Raw genomic sequence first — 19,966 nt, 5'->3', positions numbered from 1 at the left:
CTGCATGAACCTCAATTTTTGAGTCTACGATCTCATAGGTTTCACTGCCAGCTGGAAATGTCGAAGGCTTTTGAAAAGAAGAATCTTTAGATAAACATGAGGTTTCAGACTCCTTCAAAGCTTCTTTAGTTGCAGAGGGGGATTTTTTAACACCATAGCCAGCTGGGGAATTGATGACCATATCCACCACCCCATTTCCAGATTCCAACAGCCCTGACACTGTACCAAGAGAGGCTATTTTTTCTAGGGAAACATCGGTGATAGAGTTGAGGTTAACCTCGAGATCCTCCTCTATAATAGCAGGGGGTGGAACAATGTCTAACAGTGTAGAGATATCGTCCGAATCAACCTCAGTTTTTTTTTTTTGAATGTGCTTGTTAGATTTTTTGCCACTACGAAGGCCCTCGGCCATAATGATAGTACTTAAGGGCAAAACTACTCAACGGCAAATATAGCCTAGAGCCAAAACCTCTCAGTCGAGTAAAATGCCAGCAAACGCATCAAACAATATAAACAGTGGTAATCAATTCTGGAGTGCCTTGAATACCTTTTCCTTTTCATTCAATGCCAAATCTATTCAAATCTCATTGATTTCTAGTTAAGATTTTACAATGATAGCGTTTTAGCCACTAGTTAATCCTATAAGGCGCCTTAGCACTTGATTATGCCAAAAGGTCGCTCCACAGGATAGTATGTATCACCTTGAAAGATTCACAAACTATTCAGAAAAAACGCATACAACAGCCTTAAACGACGGCAAAGATGATTACCTCTAATCAGGACAACAAATAAAGCCCTAAAAGTGTCAACTGTAAGGCTCTAGACCACCCCACCTCAGACGCCGAACAGCCCAACAGCCAGTGCACTTATGAATGCACTTCCGAATGCGCGCGCGTGATGCGCGTGCACTGGATTATTTGTAGCTGTAGCGTGAGAGCGAGGCTGAATGGGGGGCGTGCCTAAAGGAAGGCCGAAAGGCGAAGCTGCAGTAAAATAGAAAGAAAGAGAAGGAGAGGAGAAGTTGGAAAATGTGTGCCAGCAAATACACAGTTAACACAGATAGCACAGTTAACAAAGAGCACACAAGGGCTGCCTAAATCGTTTGAAGTCCAAATAATTACTTGAGCGTGTTGCAACGTGGAAGAAACTTCCTCTTGCCGACTCAGTGCTGGTGGCAGAGAAACAAGTAACCAAGTTCAGCAAAGTCCGTAAATGCAGCAACAGGGCTCCAGTCTCCAGCAGCGTGGCAGCCCAACAGCCGGTGCACTTATGAATGCACTTCCGAATGCGTGATCTTTGCTTTCCCTGCTCCTTTAACCTGGAAAGCTAGGAGTAACGGTAGGTGGTTAGGTCTTTCCTTCTTGTCAGCCCTTACTTGGTCTCTTATTTTCATCTCCCAGGTGCTTTTAATTTTCTCAATGTCTTTTTCACTTAGCCGAAGGCGAGTCTTTTGCTGGTTTAGCCCTATCATCCAATCGTATGATTTGAGTGTCTTGGGTGTGGAACGCCATGTACAGCTGAGTAGGTTGTGGTCACTGTGAATGGTTTTTTTGACTTCGAAACCCATCAGCTCATGGATGAGCCCGTTGGAAATGAAGATATAATCCAGAGTAGCTTTAGAGTCGTTCCGTTCCCATGTTGGATAGATTATTTGGTTTGGGAACAGTGACGACACATTTTGGATATTTCTTTTGCTGATCACTTCATTTAAGGCTTTACCTCTTTCAAATGCCGGATCCAGGTGTCTCCGGTGCCCGCTTGCAATGGAGTCCCGGGCTTCTGTACATTTGGCGTTCATATCCCCGCAAATGATGAGCTCAATTATTTCAAATTCTGCATAAAGGTGGTCAATTGTTTCGGCGATGTTGTTGCAGAATACTTTGGTAGACATTCGCTGGGGGTTCCAATAGCAGTTTATGATGGCCACCATCTGTTGGGGGCCATTTTTCCTTGTGATCTTTCCCTGTAATTGAGATGTCAAGACAACTAGCATTTCATACGATTGTTTCCACTTTTTGGGTTCACTCAGTCCCGAACCAGATTTTATAGCTGTTAGTAAACCCGCAGACGGTCTACCTAGCAGGCCTTTCGCTGCGGGGGAAATCAGCACAGAGTATCCATCGAGGGCAGGTTGGTGGACGAGCCAGGTTTCTTGCAAACAAAGAATATCAAACGAACCCAGATCGACATCTCCAGGAGAAGTGAGGTGCATATGGCCTCTTGTGTTCCATGAGCCCAGATTATAGGCTCCCTTAACGGGTTGCTCATTGCATTTATCGATGGAGGTTTTGTTATCGTCAATGTGACGAGCTAACCCAGGTCGTTGCTATTTCGTTTTATCAATCTTTTCCTCCATTGCATCATAAGCCCCTTGCCTATGGATTTTTCCACCCTTCTACTTTCCTTGCTGACATCACCCACTCTCAATAGGTCAGTGGCCACAGTTTTGCTTTCCCCTTTTACAAGTTTTGCAACACATGCCATGGTATGCTCAACCCTTTTAGCTATTCCCACTACTTCATCCAAATTAGGGTCGTCCTTCAGCCATATCTCCTCCCTTCTTCTGTCATTACAGCAATGGATCATGAATTGATCTCTTATATGCTCATTTAGTTTCTCCCCGAACTTGCGATTGATGGCAAGTTGCTGCAGTGCGGTTATATATTCTTCCACAGATTCTCCCTCCCGCTGACCACTTATCCGAAAATTGTACCTCTCCAGTACCGTACTGGTTTTAACATCAAAATGGCGATCAAGTTTGAGAAGTGCCAATTCAAATTCATTGGTCCTGCTTTCCAAATCCAAGTCATATATCCGGTTGTGTCTCATAAATCCGCTGACCTTCGTACCTTAAAAAGTGCATCAATTGGGAGACCCTCCGTTCTGCTGATATGGAATTACCACATGCAGCTTTTATATAATGAATAAAGCCCTTTTTCCACGCTGCCCATTTAATTTGTATGGCTCCTGGACATGCCATATACACTGGATGACCCGGTACTCTGCAGCCATGTATCAACTCTTATGTGGTATCCTTGGTCTTCAAGTAAAACAGCACTTAGCAGAGCAAACGTTTGTCACGCACTTCCCTTGCTTTAGGTTGTTACTCTTTTATTTCCTGGTGCGGACCTTGCCCAAAAAGGTTTCTCGCTGAACAAAAAAAAACATCTGTGTTCTTCATTATCTGAGTGCTGTTCCGACGGCACACTTAATATTGCTTCTGATCGGATTCCACTAGGTGAGACTGACAGCAACATTCCTTGGTGTTGCGTCACTCAGCGTCGTTGCCATGGACGTCCCCCAGCCTCCTCTCAACGTTCTGCCGAAGTTGCGTTGCATCTCACAGCGTCGTTGCCAGGGATGCCCCGGCCTCCTCGCAACGTGAGAGTCGCCCCACTCGGCGATGTTGCCAGGGACACCTTGTCCTTCTTGTGACGCTAGTCAGGACTGTTGCCACGGCATTCTGGCCTTCTTTCCTTCTCGCTCAATAATCTCTTTATGGGCGGGCCAATTCACACCCGCTACTTTTCTGATTGTTATGGTCTCGGTGCGCTACTGCAGTGCAAGCACAGTTCACACTCACCGGTTGGACAGTGCTGGACGGTGCAGTCCTTGCTGTTCGATTTACCACAGGCTTCTGTCCCTCACTGTTTAAACAAAGATCAGTATTCCCCGTTTCGGGCTCCCCTCTGCAGGCAATTCTTGAGACATTCGGCTCAGCTCCACATCTTCCTGATGGAGCGTATGTCCACGCTCTCGTCCCGTGGGTAAAATGGATGGTGGGGATCTACACCTCATCGCCAGTGTAATAAAGAGGCTCACACGGGTCTGATGCAAGTGTAAGCACATTTATTCAAGAAAGCTCGATCCATTAGACCCCCAGCACATCTTCAACAGCTCTGAACCCCCAACTGTAATCTAACTGAAACGAAACATTGTCCCCTGTCTTGGCAAGAATCCAGATTTCATCTTGAGGTTCCACATTCTACAAGAAGGTACTTTACAACAGGGACCATTCAGGTTTCCCACCTGCCCCTCCTTTTGTTTGTGCTGGCAATCAATCCCTAGCTTGTTCCATTAGATTAGATGGTATTATCAGTTGTGTAACATATGGGGGTAGGACACAAACAATAGGCCTCATTTCATGTTTGCCGGTATCCTGGCGGTAAATAATACAGATACCGGGGCTTGTAATCCGGCGGTAATACCGCTGGACCAAGTGCTGTGTCTGTTGTAAATCCCCATTCAATGGAGTCCCATTGGACTCAATGGGGGATTTTGGCGATATTACCGGCACCGGTAATTCTGGTGCAGGTACTACACTACAGTGATGTAGTTGGCCGGTGTGGAAACGTGCTGGTATACGTTAATATATCAGCCCGTTAATTCCGCACCGGCCAACTTATAATGAGGCCCTATGTCTTTTTGCAAATGCAATCTGAGGACTCAAGCAGACCCTTTGTTTAAATTCCTAGTCATTTCTGCTTTTTGATGCATTTCAAAAGGCTTCCAGCTTCACACTTACTTTGGATAAAAGAATCCCTTTAAACCTTACCTCGTCAGAGGAAAGGTCCACTTTGTGAAAGGTCTACTTTGTAAAATGTCATTCCCTTGCAGTGGGCCCCCAGGGACCTGAAATATAACTTGGTACAATAATGATTTATGAGTCAAATTACCCAACTGCGTTTCAATGTTTGCAAACAGATCTGAGATTGTAGAGCGGACTGGCAGACTCTTTGATGGTTAGAGTGGCGTCAGTCAATATGACCGTCCTTCACAACTTATTGTACTTGTTTCAGACCTTACCAGTGTGGCTCCCGGAGAGCAGTCTGGGAGCAGTGCAACAAGATAGTACGGATTTTATTTGGCTGGGGAAAGTTCCCAGATTGGCTTTTTAGCAACAATATACTGCCTATGGGTAGGAGTGGGTATGGCCTGTACTAACCCTACCAAATATTTGCAGGCCTCTCACCTATGTAGTATACTTCAGTGGTTAACCCAAACTAGCAAGATCACAGAAATATCTAGAGAATGATATAAATGGGTCTGAACTGAGACACATGCATTGGATCCATAAAAAGGGTCCGAGCCATAGCGGTAAACAAGCTTCCCTCCCCTGGACTTAAATCCGTGCACTGGCTCCCAGTGGCTGCGAGGATTAAGTTCAAAACCCTTTGCATTGTCCACAAGGCCTTCTGGGGCATGGGGCCTCAATACCTTCAACTCGCTCTTCCTACATATCTGCCTTCTCGAGCTCTTCGCTCATCCGCCTCCAACTCCCTCAGGGTCAGTCACTTCTCCAAGCAGCGAGTTGGTGGTAGATCTCTTTCTTCGGCTGGGGCCTCCCTCTGGAATAGCCTCGCTGCCTCCCTTAAACTTGAGGAGAACCATCTCCGGTTCCGGAAGCACCTCAAAACCTTTCTTTTTGCTTCTGCTTTTTCTCCTCCTAGCCCCTGCTGACCTCCTGGCTGTAACTGGAACTGCACTGGTTAACTGGACCCCCTCTGATCTCGGGCCCGGGTCCCTCCCCCACCAGCGTCACAAACCTGCACTGCCCACCTGGCAACTCCCGCACTTGGGAACTGTTTCTGTATCCCTACAGTCCCCCTACCAGCCCTTGACACCTGATGTCTGCACTTACCCATGCACTTGTCACATGCTGTCCACAAATGCATCAACCTCACGGCACCCTCATACCTATCTGAAACACTATCCAGATCCACTTCAGACCGACCCATCAGAACATGCTACACTAATCAACTCATCATCCCACACATCAACAGAACCAAAAGGAGGAGGGCTGGGCTTCCCTTACCTAGCACCTAAGCTATGGAACTCGCTCCCTACCTCCCTCAGAACTGAAACCTCACTCCTTGCCTTTCGGAAAAACCGGAAAACTTCACTCTTCAACTAACACTCCTCTCTCATCCACCCACTAGCTTTCCCCCCACCTCTTCCTATTACACCAAACTCCCTGTATTCTGCAACCTGTGCAAATTGAATTTATGCTTCTACTGTAACTAAGCTTTCCTCATTGTCTGTAACTAGCACTACGATGCCCACGGGCTGTTGTGCGCTTAACAAATATGAATAAATAAATTAATAAATAAATGCTGGCCGTTACTTACTTATTGTTATTATCTATTCCCATGTTCTGCACTGTCCCTTCCCCCCCTCCCACGCACTTGTGTCAAGGCCTCCAATTAAAGCCACGAATGACCCAATTGTACTGACAATAAATACTATGTGTGATTTGTGTAGAAATATGAAAAGTAGCATAAAATGTTTAGATAATTTGTTATTTAGTGTTTTACGAATGCAACATATTAGCTTAGGTAGTGACCACAGTGACCGGACCCTGACCTGCGTGGAGCACAAGATATCTGACGTCCATCATCCCGTCAGCCTCAGCCAACCAGGAGGAAGAAATGCCATCCACACCTACAGCACCACACCACCTGGCCAATCGGGTCAGTTTAGTATTTTTTGTTAGAGTTACTTTAATTGATATATATATGAGTGATGATGTAAATGAGGTTGGGCTTTTTTTGGGTTATTTCCTAGCTGGAGAAATAAACCATCCTTTGAACTCTTGCAGCCGGTTCTCAGTGCCTCCTTCCCCGACAGGGGTTGTGTTGGTTATTTTATTTTCTCTTAGACGTAGTAAACCGGGGAAGGGCACCTACACATACCACCAGGAGAGGTGGAGCTGCACCCATGGAAGAGGCTGCCATTACGCTATAAGGCAGCTGGCCTTCACTGCAGGATGCGATGAGAGGAATGACATTGGCCTGGTAGTAACTGGAGCGTGGCTCCAGCAGACATGGTCTACTGGAGGCTACGCTCAAAGAACTACCACTAAACCACCGGGAAGAATAACTAATAATAGAAGGCCTCCAAGAAGGCCACATGCTAGAAATAATACCCACTAGTCTACTAGGAAAGTTGAACTTTGGTGTAAGCCTGGCTGGAAGTAGAGGAGTAGGGAGAGTAGTGACATCTAAGGATGGAGCTATGAATGCAGAGTGTGAGACTGGAGGGACAGTAGGACGCTGAGAGGAGAACATCTGGGAGGCCAATATAGTAAAGGATCAGGTACGAGCAGGAGTGAAAGTGACAACGGGTGAAAGAAGGCACCATCCCTAACTCCCTAGAACACTAAGCAAGATAGGTAGGGGAAAGACTAGGAGGGGAGTTAGGCAGCCACTAATTCAGTGCAAGACCAATAAACCAAGATAGACAAAAGACATATAGGGGTCACTGATCAAATAGTGACTAACATCCCTGTTAAGGGCGCCAAGGCTAGAGAAGGGGTAAACTGGCGGCAGCAATATAGAGAGAGATGCCCTAGCACCAACTTCCCTTAAGACCCCAGTAGGCCATAACGTTTTCCCAGAGAACTGGCCCAAACTATCTGTAAAGTCACAATAAACACACGTGGAACTACTCTGGGAGTCAGCATGGTTATTTGTGGCCTGCTGCTCGGTCACACCAAGTTCGAACTACTTGGCAAGAGTGATGAACTTACCATCAATTCCTCCTTTAATTCTGTCTCTGTGTTGTGACATTTCTTCTGGATTTGGAAGATTTGGAGCTCTGCATCCTTCTTCACGTACTTTGCCTCCATGCTGGTTTTTGCCTTCATTTCTTGAAGCTGGTCCTTCAAGTGGGCAATCATCTCGTTCCGATTCTGAGAGAAGAGAATGCAAGCATGTTATTTCCTGCATGCCCCAGGAAAGGTACGGCACATGCTTTTCCCAAGACTGCATCATGCAGTCCTCTGTGAAAGAGAAGGCTGAGCGTTCTCACAGGACCTTATGGCATATCTAACACTTGGTCAGCAAAGAAAAGCTCCTGATCTCTGGCTAAAATCTGTTTGAAACAAGTGTACATTGTTCTTAAAGCATTTTGTCAGACTATTTTACTTTTGTCCATGCTGCTGACGAAAAACAATACAAAAGTTGATGCTACAAAATGCACAGCACGGTGTGTAACATTAGTAGTTCAACCATCCTCATTGAATGCTAAGTGGTAGGCTAGAAAAGGAAGGTCTTCATCATGCGTGTGTGCCTTGGTAATGTTTGCCTTACCTTTGAAGGACCTTACTGTTAAATGGCCTTTTATACTTGAACAGTGACTGGACTCAAAATAAATGCTGTGTAATCTGGGTGCCTCCGAACTAGCCTGGTTGGCAACAGGTTTGAATCCTGGCAGAACACACTACACCTTTCAACAAAAAAAAAGCCAAAACATTATTAAAATTGATAGGTGTAATACTACTACTCCCTGTTTAAGCATTAATAAACATCAGTTTTTGGTGTGCATTATATAAATGGGTAATATAACTATTACTATATTACTATTGTGCAAAAGCATCTTTAAAAAATAGTTAACGACTGTGGAGTGCCACAAGGATCCTCACTATCCCCACTATATTTCAACATCTATCAGACTCCGGTCATCAGAATCTTCATAAAATACAACATTACATGTTACAACTACACGGATGACACTCAGATCATCTACAAAATCGAAGACACTGATGCCGACCATTCAACCCTAATCGACTGTCTAAAAGAAGTCTTCCACTGGATGGATGCCAACAACCTGAAAATCAACCCAGGAAAGACAGAAATCATGATCGTATCCAAAGACCAAGAAAACGAAACCACCATCCGATGGCCTACAGAAATGGGAAACACACCAGCACCTTCGAAATTAGTAAAAAATCTGGGAGTCCTAACGGACAACACCCTAACCCTGGAACCACAAATAAATGCAACAGTGAAGAAATGTTTTTTTCTCCTCCACACGGCAAGAAGAATTCTACCTTTCCTCTCCTTCACGCACAAAACACTCACTATCGTCGCCCTAATCATGTCAAAAATCGACTATGCAAACAGCCTCTACCTCGGAATACCAGAATACCTCCTAAAGAAACTGCAACGGATCCAAAATGCAGCAGCAAGACTACTCCTCAAACTATCCAGAAGAGACACATCACTCCAGCCCTAAAAACACTACACTGGCTCCCAGTAAAACAACGCATCACCTTCAAAACAATGTGCATAACGCACAGGGCAATCAGCGGACAAGGAGCAGAATTCCTACAAAGGAAAATAACAGTCTACAAACCAACGAGACCCCTCGGATCAAGCAACGAAATCCGCCTGGAACTCAAACCATACCTTAAGAAAAAACTTGGAGGCACCTCCTTCTACCACTTAGCCGCAAAAACCTGGACCAACATCCCAAAAGAAATAAGAAACACTGAAGATCACCTAAAATTCAGGAAATCACTAAAAACCTGGCTCTTCAACACCACAGACTAATCTGGAAACCAAAACCGGAAAAGGACGATTAGGCCGGAAAGGACACGGCATCCGAATCCCGAGAGGGTAGCTCCCACGGCACCTGGACGGGTGACACCGGATAGATTGGAACACAGGCGGCACGCACAGAGACTGAGTCAACTATCCCAGACAATCCCACCAACACCTTCGCCCACCCCCTTAGTTACCGCCAGGTACCACAGTAGCGTGGAATTGTCAGGATATTGGCTATCACCACACTACCTGAGAGGCTGACATAGGCAGGTGCACTGGCCACAGGAGTAGGAAGGGAGGTTAAGGGAGCTATGAGAGAGCATGTTAGAGGTGGGGGTCAGAGGAGTAAGGAACCCTGTCTGCCAGTCGGACCCAGATCAGGTAAGAACCGCATAAGGGTAGACTATGCAAGCCGAGCGCCTCAATTCAGGATAGAGATGCAAACTAACCAACCCTACTAACAATTTCCCTTTCTGCATACACCTCTCAAAGTCCAAACCAAACACAACCAAAACCTACAGCACAACAAACCGCACAAACCTCACTAAATTGCAACAACAAACAAAAACACACATAGTCTTGCACAACAGTACACGACGACTACCGGCCGCAAACACCCCAGGCCCAGCCAACGGACCCACCGGGCTGAGGTCGCCAACACCACATCACTGCTCTCTTGCACTTTTCCTGCTTCCTCCCACTAACTCAACCTCCCCTCCTCTTTCAGAGCCGCCAGAGCACCAAGGGACCACTCCGGTGGTGATAGTGCGCGGTACAATTGTCCTTTAACATTAACATTAACATAGTAAACCTGTAAATGCCACAAATATCTTTGACATGTCTGTGTCTGATACAACCCTGATCATCCTCTTAAATTATATATCTAAATGCTTCATACCTTACACACTCACTGTTAAAAATTCCTCTTAACTTAATGCTCTCCCTCAAATTAAGTTACCAGTTCTACCCCATTGCCTAAAACAAACAAATAGGACCTTGGTTACCATCTTTTACCACCATCCCGTCAAACCGATAACAGACTACCGCAGCAGCTAAGTCTTTTTTATATTGGACCATATATTTCCACACAAGCCTTGACAGTTTACAAACACTCGTGGACCTCACACTTGCCAAATATTCATGAGGCTCAGAATTTTTACCGGAGTCTGTTCACCCAGGCCTAAGAGGACCAATTACTTTGGAATCTCTTAACAAAAAATGCTGCCCCTTTGACCAAGACACCCATCTTTAGCAGCAAAGATGTATGCTTTTCTTTCTCCTGCTAGACTGCCTAGGGGCCTGCCCATGAATTGCTATGGGCTCATTCCATTAAACCGGACACAGCTTTTAATGTGTAGGAATGTGCAAGCTTACCAGTCCCCTGCATTCCTTTTCAGCACACCTTGCTTTGACCTGTGGCATGTAGGCAGATGCCAGTCTTTTCAGGGCATTCCTTTCAAAGCCTTTTTGTTCATTTACATTGAATCGCAACCATCATCCATGCTGTTACGATCAAGTTTAATTGGGTGGTTTATTTTTGCCATTGGACTGAAAAAAGCTAGCTGTTGGTGGTAAAAGTGGTAATTGCACATACGTGATACAGAGAGCATGCGCATGACACCATATTCTAAAATGTTTATGTTTGGGATACATTCAAGTAGTTATTACTATATGAAGATCACACTTTTAAGCTTTATTGCCACAGGCTAGGTGGAACACCTCCACAATGTCAATTGTTTGAACATCGGACTTTGACAATATCAATTGATTGTAATGTAATACAAAACTGATCGTTTTTCCAAAGGAGATCCAACTCAGCAATGAACCTAACGCATCACGTGCCTCATGAAGCAGAAGGGCTTTCCCAGTCCACTAACCTGAAGTTCCACTTCCTTATCTTTATGTATGTCTTGCAGCTGTTTCTGGAGGGCCTTGATGTGCTTCCTCCCTGCCTCTTCCCTAGTAGAAAAACAGATGGTGGTGAGAGGTCACGGTAATGACAAGAAGGAGAGTGTTGACATTTGAAAAAATCATAATTGGATGTTACAATAAACATGTAGGTCCTTTTATGTCTTTTCGTTAAATTATCACAAAGCTAAAATATCGCAGGGGTTGGGGCCATTTAGACCAATGGCACACAATGCAGATTTCACCCCAGGCAGGCAGAAGACATTCTGGATTAATTGGACGCAGACACATAACCCCCATTTTAGGGAATCTTTTCAGGGTGGCAGACCCCTAGGTTTCGAAGGCTGTAAACAGAAATTCGATGTGGGGGAAAAGGAAAGATATAAATGCATACAGATCAGGCACTGGATATCCCAGGAGGAGGTCAGGGAGGCGGTCACGAGGCCCCCAGTGGGATTAGAGCTCACACTGTAGGAGGGCATGACAGCAAGAGCACTAGTGAGGCTCTATAGGTTTCTGGATAAAGCACAAATGGAAGATAAACTTCCATACAAGGATAGTTGGGAAAAAGATCTGGGCACACCTCTCACAGGGGAGGAGAGCGCATAAAGTATCCAAAAGCCCAGCTATCAAGGAAACAGAATACAAACTATGCTATAAATGGTACTTGTCACCTCATCCGCTACACAAAATGAATGCCGACTACCCCCCTTTATGCTGGAGACAATGTGGAGAGAAAGGGGACTTATAACATATGTGGTGGACGTGCCCCAAAGCAACAATGTATTGGAAGGAGGTACTAGGGCACATAAAGGAGATTACAGGGATACATTTACCACACACACCAAAGGTAGTACTACTGGGAGTAGGAGTGGAAGGAGCCTATGCAGCAACTGGCAACACTGCTACCTTCATTACCCATCTGTTAATGGCAGCAAGAATGACCTTGGAGCAAGGTTGGAAAGGGGTGGAAGGTCCCATAGTGGCATGCTGGTGGGTCAGAGTCTGGGGAGTACTGGCCATGGCGAAAGTAGGGGCCTTGAAAGAAGGGAAGTATCAGAGGTTGCAGACGGTTTGGAGCCCCTTCCACGAGTATGTAAAAGAAAGGGAAAGCCATTTCTATAGACCAGCACTAATGAGGAATGTACAGGTCTGCTCAGTGGGGAAAGCGGACGGTTAGAAACCATATCGGTGAAGGTCGGAAAAGAATCCACATATGGACTATTTAGACTGAGTCACACCTGTTGGGAGTAGGGAGGGTGGTGGGTCACAAGAGTTGGAAGGGTTACAATTAAGTGGCTCAAGTGTATTAAATGAAACTAATAATCACAACAGCCGTGTGAGACGATGCCAGATGGACAATGCGTACGCTATTGAGGTAATCACATGAGAAACAATGCTGATAATGAAACTGATACCTGTGATTGTGAATCCATAAATAAAGTTTGGTAAAGAAATTATCACAAAGCTGTAAATTGCTGCCTTACAAAATCACACAGGGCAGGTTTGTTCATTGTCACTAATAAGCAGATCAAAATTGAATAACATTTTCAAAGTTTAATTTTAGGACAAATCCTATCCTTACAGGTTGTTGTTAAACGTCAGCCTCCAAATCACTGAAAGCAATTAATTGATTTTAAATAAACGACAGACCGATTGCACAGAGAAAACCATCTGGAATACTTCTCAAAAGTCAATGCAATGTCTTTCAGCCAATCCAGAAGTAGCTTCCACATTGTGCATTTACTTTTAGGTTACCATCGTGAAGCTTCCCGTTAAGATGCTTCCCGGAAATATCTAGAAGCAACAAGGTACAGCCACAAGGCAATGGTCTGTTCGAGTCCAATGTGGAGAAAGGACGTCGAGGAAAGTCTCGAACAGAAGCCTGTTCAAGTCCACCTCGGCATGAGGAAAGTGCTCTAAAGTTCCATATTCTGCTGTTGGGTAACATGCCAGTCCTTTCCCAGTTCCTCGGAAATCCCATGAGAATGGAGTAAAGGGGAGAGGGCACGGATACAATTTTGTAAGCAATGATACAAGCAATCAGGGAAGCGCCAATGCCCCCAAAGTACCAGCCTTAAATATCATGATAAATGACATTAAAAGCAAGCCAAATGCCCTAAAGAAATCGATAGCATGATGTCTCAATGGTTTTATGGATACTTTGCTCGCCAAGTATTGGGTTCCTAAAAATAGATTATCATTTGTGGCACCTTCCTGAAGGAACCTGTGGCCCATGTAGTGATGCCTGAATACACCAACTGACATCTCACACTCACTTCTTATTAATTTGGATACCAAACTGCCCATTTTCTAGAGGTTTCTCCATCACAGTGTTTTGTGGTGGGTCCGAAGAAGCAGTCGGACACTTTGAGGACATTTTTTGTACTAAACGTATAAGACCTATCTTTCCCTTTGACTAAAGGGAATACCCTACCTGTTTAAAGAAACTAAAAGTGCTTGTCAGATGTTAGGAATTCCAAAGTAACTCTGTCCTCCGTCCAAGCTAATCCTCTCTGACCCTACCACTAAATAGAACTACAGTAAATCTAGGCTAAGCTAATGCCTCTTCTTCCCTTGGTCTTTTCTTTACCCAAGTTTATTGTTATATTGTATATTACGTATTAGTACCCAGCAAGGGCGTGACTTCAGCCTTCCAGCCAATGAGGAGGGTCAGAACGGGGGCATTACCAGATGGTAAAGCCCCCCCTCCGAACCTCTTTGGAGTTGGAGACTGCCATATTCCCCCTGCTGGATAATCAGGTAAGTGCTCGCATGCGAACAGTAGTGTTCTCGCCAAGTCCCCGGCATGCGAATAGCCGCCATGGAAAGGGAGAAGGGAATAGGAGCAGTTCCCTTCTCCCCGATCCATGGCGGGCATCTTATTTTGTAGGTTTTTTTTACATTGAGAGAGATGGCGCACCCGTCGTTTCTTAACTTTAAAAAAAAAAACTTTAATACCCTGGTACAAAGTACAAGGTTATTAATAGCAATATTACCCATGCAGGAGGGGGTCATTATCGGGGCAGGTAATGCCCCGGGCTTTCGTTAAAGCCCTCACTTTGCGCTGGCTTCTCACGGGCGCGGGGGCATTACCTGTATCAGTATTGCCCCGGCTGCTCAGGTAATATTGCTTAACTATAGTCCATTCTGATAGTCTTTCTTATTAGGTCTTGTAGTTCTTCAAGATAACCTTTGGTTCTTGACCTTTCTATGGTCCTCGCTCAGAAGTATTTTTCCCTACAAACCATGCTCCTCTTCTTGGTATCACACACACGTGCCTCACAATCTTTCTGTGGACGCTTTTGCAAAGTGTCTTTATTTCTATTCCCTTTTAGGCTTTCTTTGTCAATTGTACTCTGTCTGGGACGTAGAGATATTATGTCCTCTTCAATTGTGAACCTTAGCTTTCCTTTCTCGTTATATGTTTAAGGCCTTTCCTTCACACACGCTCCAACTTGGCACATATAGGGTTCTTGCCCTTCTTCCCAGGGTTTCTGTTCCCAGTCTCCCCTAGTTCCCCGCCTGGGTTATTTAAATGTCTCACATCACTTGTTGTCCACTTACCTTCTTATATGGATTCTTCCATAATATTTGATCTCGGTATGGGACGTGTTTCTATTTCTATATACTCCCAGTCTTTCTTTTCCAGATTACTTATTAAATGTTCCCTCTGATTTTCACAGTTCCAACCATTCAGCGTTCTGGTTATGGTTTCGTCCTTAAGACTGAGACAAGTTGCTTCACGTAAATAATGATTCCCTGGAGGCCTGCCACAGTTCCTAGGTCCCCTGGTACCTCTCGTGATGCGGGGAAGGGTTACAGGTGTCAACTCTTCCTCGGGTACTACTTCTCGCTCTCTTCACCGTCCTTCGGTCTCCTGTTCTTGGGCTCTGCGTCGTACATCTACCTTCAGCATATGCTGGTGCTCAGAATACATTCAGACTTCATATCGCAGTAGTTTCGGCACTGTTCTTCAGGCGTCCTGCCTACCACTCTGCATGTGTGGTCCCGCCACTCCCAAATACCTTCTTCAATTCTGGTTTATACCACTTCCCTTGTGGTCCTGTACACTGGGACTCCGGCGTCTTGCAATCTGCTGCTCTGCTTCAAAAGTCACAGACTTCGCAATCTACCTTGACTCTGTCTCCATAAGGCGTAATGAGGTCAGGTGGCTTCACCTGCATATCAGGCTCTCCTTTCCGCCTTCTGTTCCGACTCGTCACAGTTAAATAAACATCTTGAGTTAAAGGGATATTTTCCTTCTTTTTTTCAGACAGATTTCTTTCTTCCTTGCCTTCAGCCAAACTTGAAGCCTCCATAGTATTCTCCAAGGAAGACAGTCCAATATTCGCGGCTGTGGTAGTTACTTCAGGGGGTTCCTCAGAGGAACAGGAGTCCTTGTCCCCAAAGGGGGAGTCTCTCCTGGCGAGGTTAGACTTGCCTCGACCCCTAGGGAGGGTCTTGCAGAGCGGGCTCACCTCCCTAGCTCCACAGGGGTTGGGGTGGGTGGGGGTTGGAGGGGAGTCTCTCCCTAGTAAAGAAGGGACAAATACCTGTGATTCTGCACATACCCTTGCCCCTGTGTTGGTGGTATCCCCCATCTCTTTTGAGAGCAAATTCACTCAGAAAGTCTACATTCCCTTGTGCTTTCACCTTCCAGTGTTTTACGGTGAAGCAAAATGGCTGTAGATCGAGAAACCATCTCATTACTCTGAGATTAGTGTCTTTCTGTAGGCTCATCTACATTACCGAAGAGTGATCAGTAATTAATCTGAACTTTATTCCTGTTAGTATTTCATGTGTACCACAGCCCACTTAATGGCCAGGGACTCGAGCTCTACCGTTGCATAGGATTGCTCTTGGGCGAAGAGTTTCCTGCTGGTATACATAATTGGATGTTCCACCCTGTCATGCTCCTGAGAGAGTGCTGCTCCCAAACCTACTTTTGATGCATCAGCTTGTAAAAGGAATTCTTTATTGAAATCCGGCATCTTAAATACAGGTCTTGACACAGAATGCTTTTCAAACCTTCAAAGCTGACTTGATCATGTTTATTGCAAACACATTTTTGTGGCTGTGAATTATTTTGTTTGTCTGTCAAATTTGTGGCTAGGGTGGAGTAGTTTGGGATAAATATCCATTAAAATCCAGTTAGACCCAGGAAAGCTCTAAGATCACACTTGGTTTTCAGGGCCGGTGTTTGTTGCACCGCTTTTACTTTCTCAGTTTCAGGCTGTATTAAGCAATTACCCATGAAATATCAGAGATAGTTTACTGCAGATTGTGCAAAGTGAAATTTTTGAGGATTGTCCGTTAAACCACCCTTTCTAGGAGCCTGGCGATGGTGTAGCTGTACAGGCTAGCTATTGGTATGGACCACAATGTCGTCCGAATAGGCCCAGGATATCATTATATCCCAATTTTCCTGTCGGTTCCTACCAACCTTTGTAGGATTTTCTTCAGGGTCTGGTTGAACTGTTCTACTAACCCATCAGCCTGGGGGTGGTAGATGGAGGTTCGGAGTGTTTTCGTTTTACGTAACTCCTTTACCTCCTTCATTAGACGGGACATGAAGGTGATAAGTTTATCCGTAAGGATCTTCTCTGGAAACCCAACCCTGGACAAAAAAGGGAGCAGATGTTTCAATATCTGTTGGCTAGTATTGTTACAAAGTGGAAATGTCTCTGGATATCGAGTGGCATAGTCCACATTTACTAGAATGTAGCAGTTGCCCAACTTGGATGTTTCTAGCGGACCTATTTTGTCCATTGCTATCCTCGAAAAAGGAGCCTCAATCAGTAGATTTTGTTAGGGTGCTATTGGTACGGAAGTGGTGGCTGTTTTATGGCAGATGTCACACTCCAGTATATAAATGTTAACATCTGTGAAAACTCCCGGCCAGTAAAACCCATGAATAACTTGACTCTCTGTTTTACCTCCCCCCTGATGGGCGACGGTCAAGTGTGCATGTGCTAATTCTAAAACTACCCTCCTATGGCTTCGGAGAAAACCCAATTGTGTTCTGGCCGACCCATCTTTGGGCAACTCTCCTCTAGGTAATAAGCCCTTCCTGAAGAAGAAGAAAGGTCTTGCTTGACTACGTCCATCTTCCTTGGTAGTTACCTTACCAAAGGCTTCAGCAGGAGCTGGATCATTCCTTTGGGCAAAGGCTAGGTCTGATAGAGGTGTAACTTACTCTATTTCCTACCGAGAGGTTTCTACTGGGGGAATGTCAGCTTCTCCGAAAAACTCTTTGAACCCCTTTTGGTTTCTCCTAACTCTTTTGTTTCTTCGGGAACTGGAAACAAGCTTTTTCTATAATTCCTTGGGCAATTTTCACCCCTTCTTTAACAGTATAGGTATTACTGAGATTGTGGAGCAGAACTTTGATGTCTCCTCTAAAGTCAGGGTCTGTCATAAATCACCAAGGTATCTTCTGAAAGGATACAGTAACCAAAAAGGATACAATTGGTAGGGCTCTTCCGGATCCTTATTCACACAACTTGATAGTAGTGAAGTCAAATTATACCTTCCAAATGATACCACTCTCTGACCGATGAAACAGGCAGAGAGAGGGATCACTGGAAAGGGCGTGGGAGCTTTATAGGAAGTCAGCCTAGGATAAATAAAGTATCATGAGAAACTGTCCCAAATCAACTAACTATAGAACAGAAATAGCACTAATTAACAACACTGACCTGTGGGCTTAGAACTGAAGTCTCCACCAAAGTCTCTGAAGAAATCCAGGAGTTGACACAACGAAAAGGAGGGGAAGGTTAGTAAGGGAGACTTATCCCGAACGGCACGAGGCTCACGCTAGATAAAGGGTTGGTGCACCACAGGATAGCGTCCAAAGTACTGTGCACAATCACCTTCAAAAGAAATACTTCCTTTCCCACGTAGAAACAGAAATATGATGAAATGAGTCCACCTGTTCTCTCCTCACAGGTGCCAGGGATTCACTCCAAAGCAAAGAACAGTATGCGTGTGGAATTACACGTTTCAACAGAGTTCAAAAATCCGCGTGCAGGTTTACACGCGACAGAGTTCACGCAGCCGGGACAGTAGCTCTTGTAAGCGTGAGGAAAAAGCCCGCCTGCAGGTTTACACGCGACAGAGTTCACGCAGCCGGGACAGCCGCTCTTGCAAGGTGAGAATTCACACGCAACACAAGGACACGCAACTAGGACCGCAGCGTGTAAAGAGTAGACCGCATGCGATACGCAAACAGAAGTGCACGCAGTCAGAGCAGCCGTACCTGAAGAGTTCCAGAGTCTGTGTGTGTATTACCCGCAAACAAAGTACACGCAGCCCAGGACAGCCGCGCTTGGAAACAGCGTCCGCGTGGGATTTACACGTGACCAACTTCACGTAGTCAGGAAAGCAGCATGCGAAAAAATCAGGAACCCGCGTGTCAGAATACACGCGACTGAAGAGCACGCAGACAGTGCGGCCAGCCTGTGACTTCCAGACAGAAGCTCCAGGAATTTGCGTGTGGAAGAAAACCACGCCGAAGAAGCCAAGGAAGTAACTGAAGAGAATGCGAGGACGCAGATCAAGAGTTTTAGCTACCAAACGCCATATTGGTTCAATCAGAAGCAGCGAGCGACGTATCCACGCTGCTTATGAACGTACTGCCATAACACACATGACTAACCTGAATCACGTGAATTTATCGACGTGAATAATGCAGACGTCGTTTTCCCGGCAGTGCATCAAACAATCTCCATTTAGAATAGAACGGTCTAGCAGTTCTATGAGCATAACTCGTTCTGCGTGAAGATGTCGTTCCAGGTCCAGAGGTAATATGTCCAGCATGCATGACAGGGTCTATGACTGCGGCCACAACACCCAAGTCATTTTGCCTGGCTAACCCTGACTTTCAGGCTAGCCTAATTTGTGCCTTGCGTAGGGCAAGAGTGAGTCCCATGGGTATCGATCGTCTCTCGTTTGAAGAGATGACCATTTCATAAGTGCTTTAGTTTAGTTTAGTTTCTTTATTTGTACCGTGCACTGAACCCTCAGGTAACTGGGCGCCAAAGCTTATGCAGTAGTTACAGACAGTTTAGAACAACAACAAAAAAGAAAACAGTTACATAAATAAGTGCAAGTTGACCATGGTTACATGGGGGTCGAGAGATGAAAGAATCAGTTACAATACCAAGGGTTACAGAGGACATAAAGGGACTAGGCAAGCAGAGTAATTGAAGGGTGAGATAGCTGAACACTCCTGTTTCTTACCGAAGAGCCGGCTTTTTAGTTTGGCTCTAAAGGTAAAAAAAAACAGTTGCATTCTAAGGCTGAGTGGTAGGGCATTCCACTGTTTGGCGGCTAACACAGTGAAGCTCGCTCCCCCTGCTCTTTCTAAGAGGAATCTAGGAATGGTAAGGCAGTGTGAGTAGGCAGCTCTGGTTGGTCTAGCTGGTTGGAGTTTGTGGACTTTATCGGGCAAGTATTTGGGGGCGGAGTTTGAAAGGCACTTGTGGGTGATGAAGAGTGTTCGGAGGGCAATTCTATCCCATACTGGAAGCCTGTGGGCGTCCTATCTGTAACAGGTGATGTGAGTACATCTAGGGATGCTTAATGCTGATCTTAAGGCATTATTGTGAAGGACCTGGAGTTTGTTGAGGTTCCATTCGGAGGTGCCTAGGAAGAGGGTGTTATAGTAGTCAATGTTGGACAGCACTAGTGCCCTGGCTAAGTTAATGTAGCTATTAAGCGAGAGGAAT

The 19,966-nt window shown here is 45.3% G+C and overlaps 1 protein-coding gene across 3 annotated transcripts in view; it reads right to left on the bottom strand.

Moving 5' to 3' along the window:
* IQCG (IQ motif containing G) overlaps positions 1-19,966 on the bottom strand; it is a 369,433-nt gene that overhangs the window by 246,691 nt on the left and 102,776 nt on the right. For all 3 annotated transcript variants that reach the window (XM_069617570.1, XM_069617572.1, XM_069617571.1), the window contains 2 exons: positions 11,204-11,285; positions 7,529-7,690 (listed from right to left, as the gene is read on the bottom strand). In XM_069617570.1, coding sequence (XP_069473671.1) covers positions 7,529-7,690; positions 11,204-11,285 — 244 coding nt within the window. The remainder of the gene's footprint in view (positions 1-7,528; positions 7,691-11,203; positions 11,286-19,966) is intronic.

The sequence above is a fragment of the Ambystoma mexicanum genome, chromosome 10, assembly GCF_040938575.1.
Source record: "Ambystoma mexicanum isolate Mex_15411 chromosome 10, UKY_AmexF1_1, whole genome shotgun sequence".
In the NCBI taxonomy this organism is placed as follows: Eukaryota; Metazoa; Chordata; class Amphibia; order Caudata; family Ambystomatidae; genus Ambystoma; species Ambystoma mexicanum.
The sequence above is the reverse complement of the archived record's forward strand: the minus strand, read 5'-3'. Positions and strand labels throughout refer to the sequence as shown.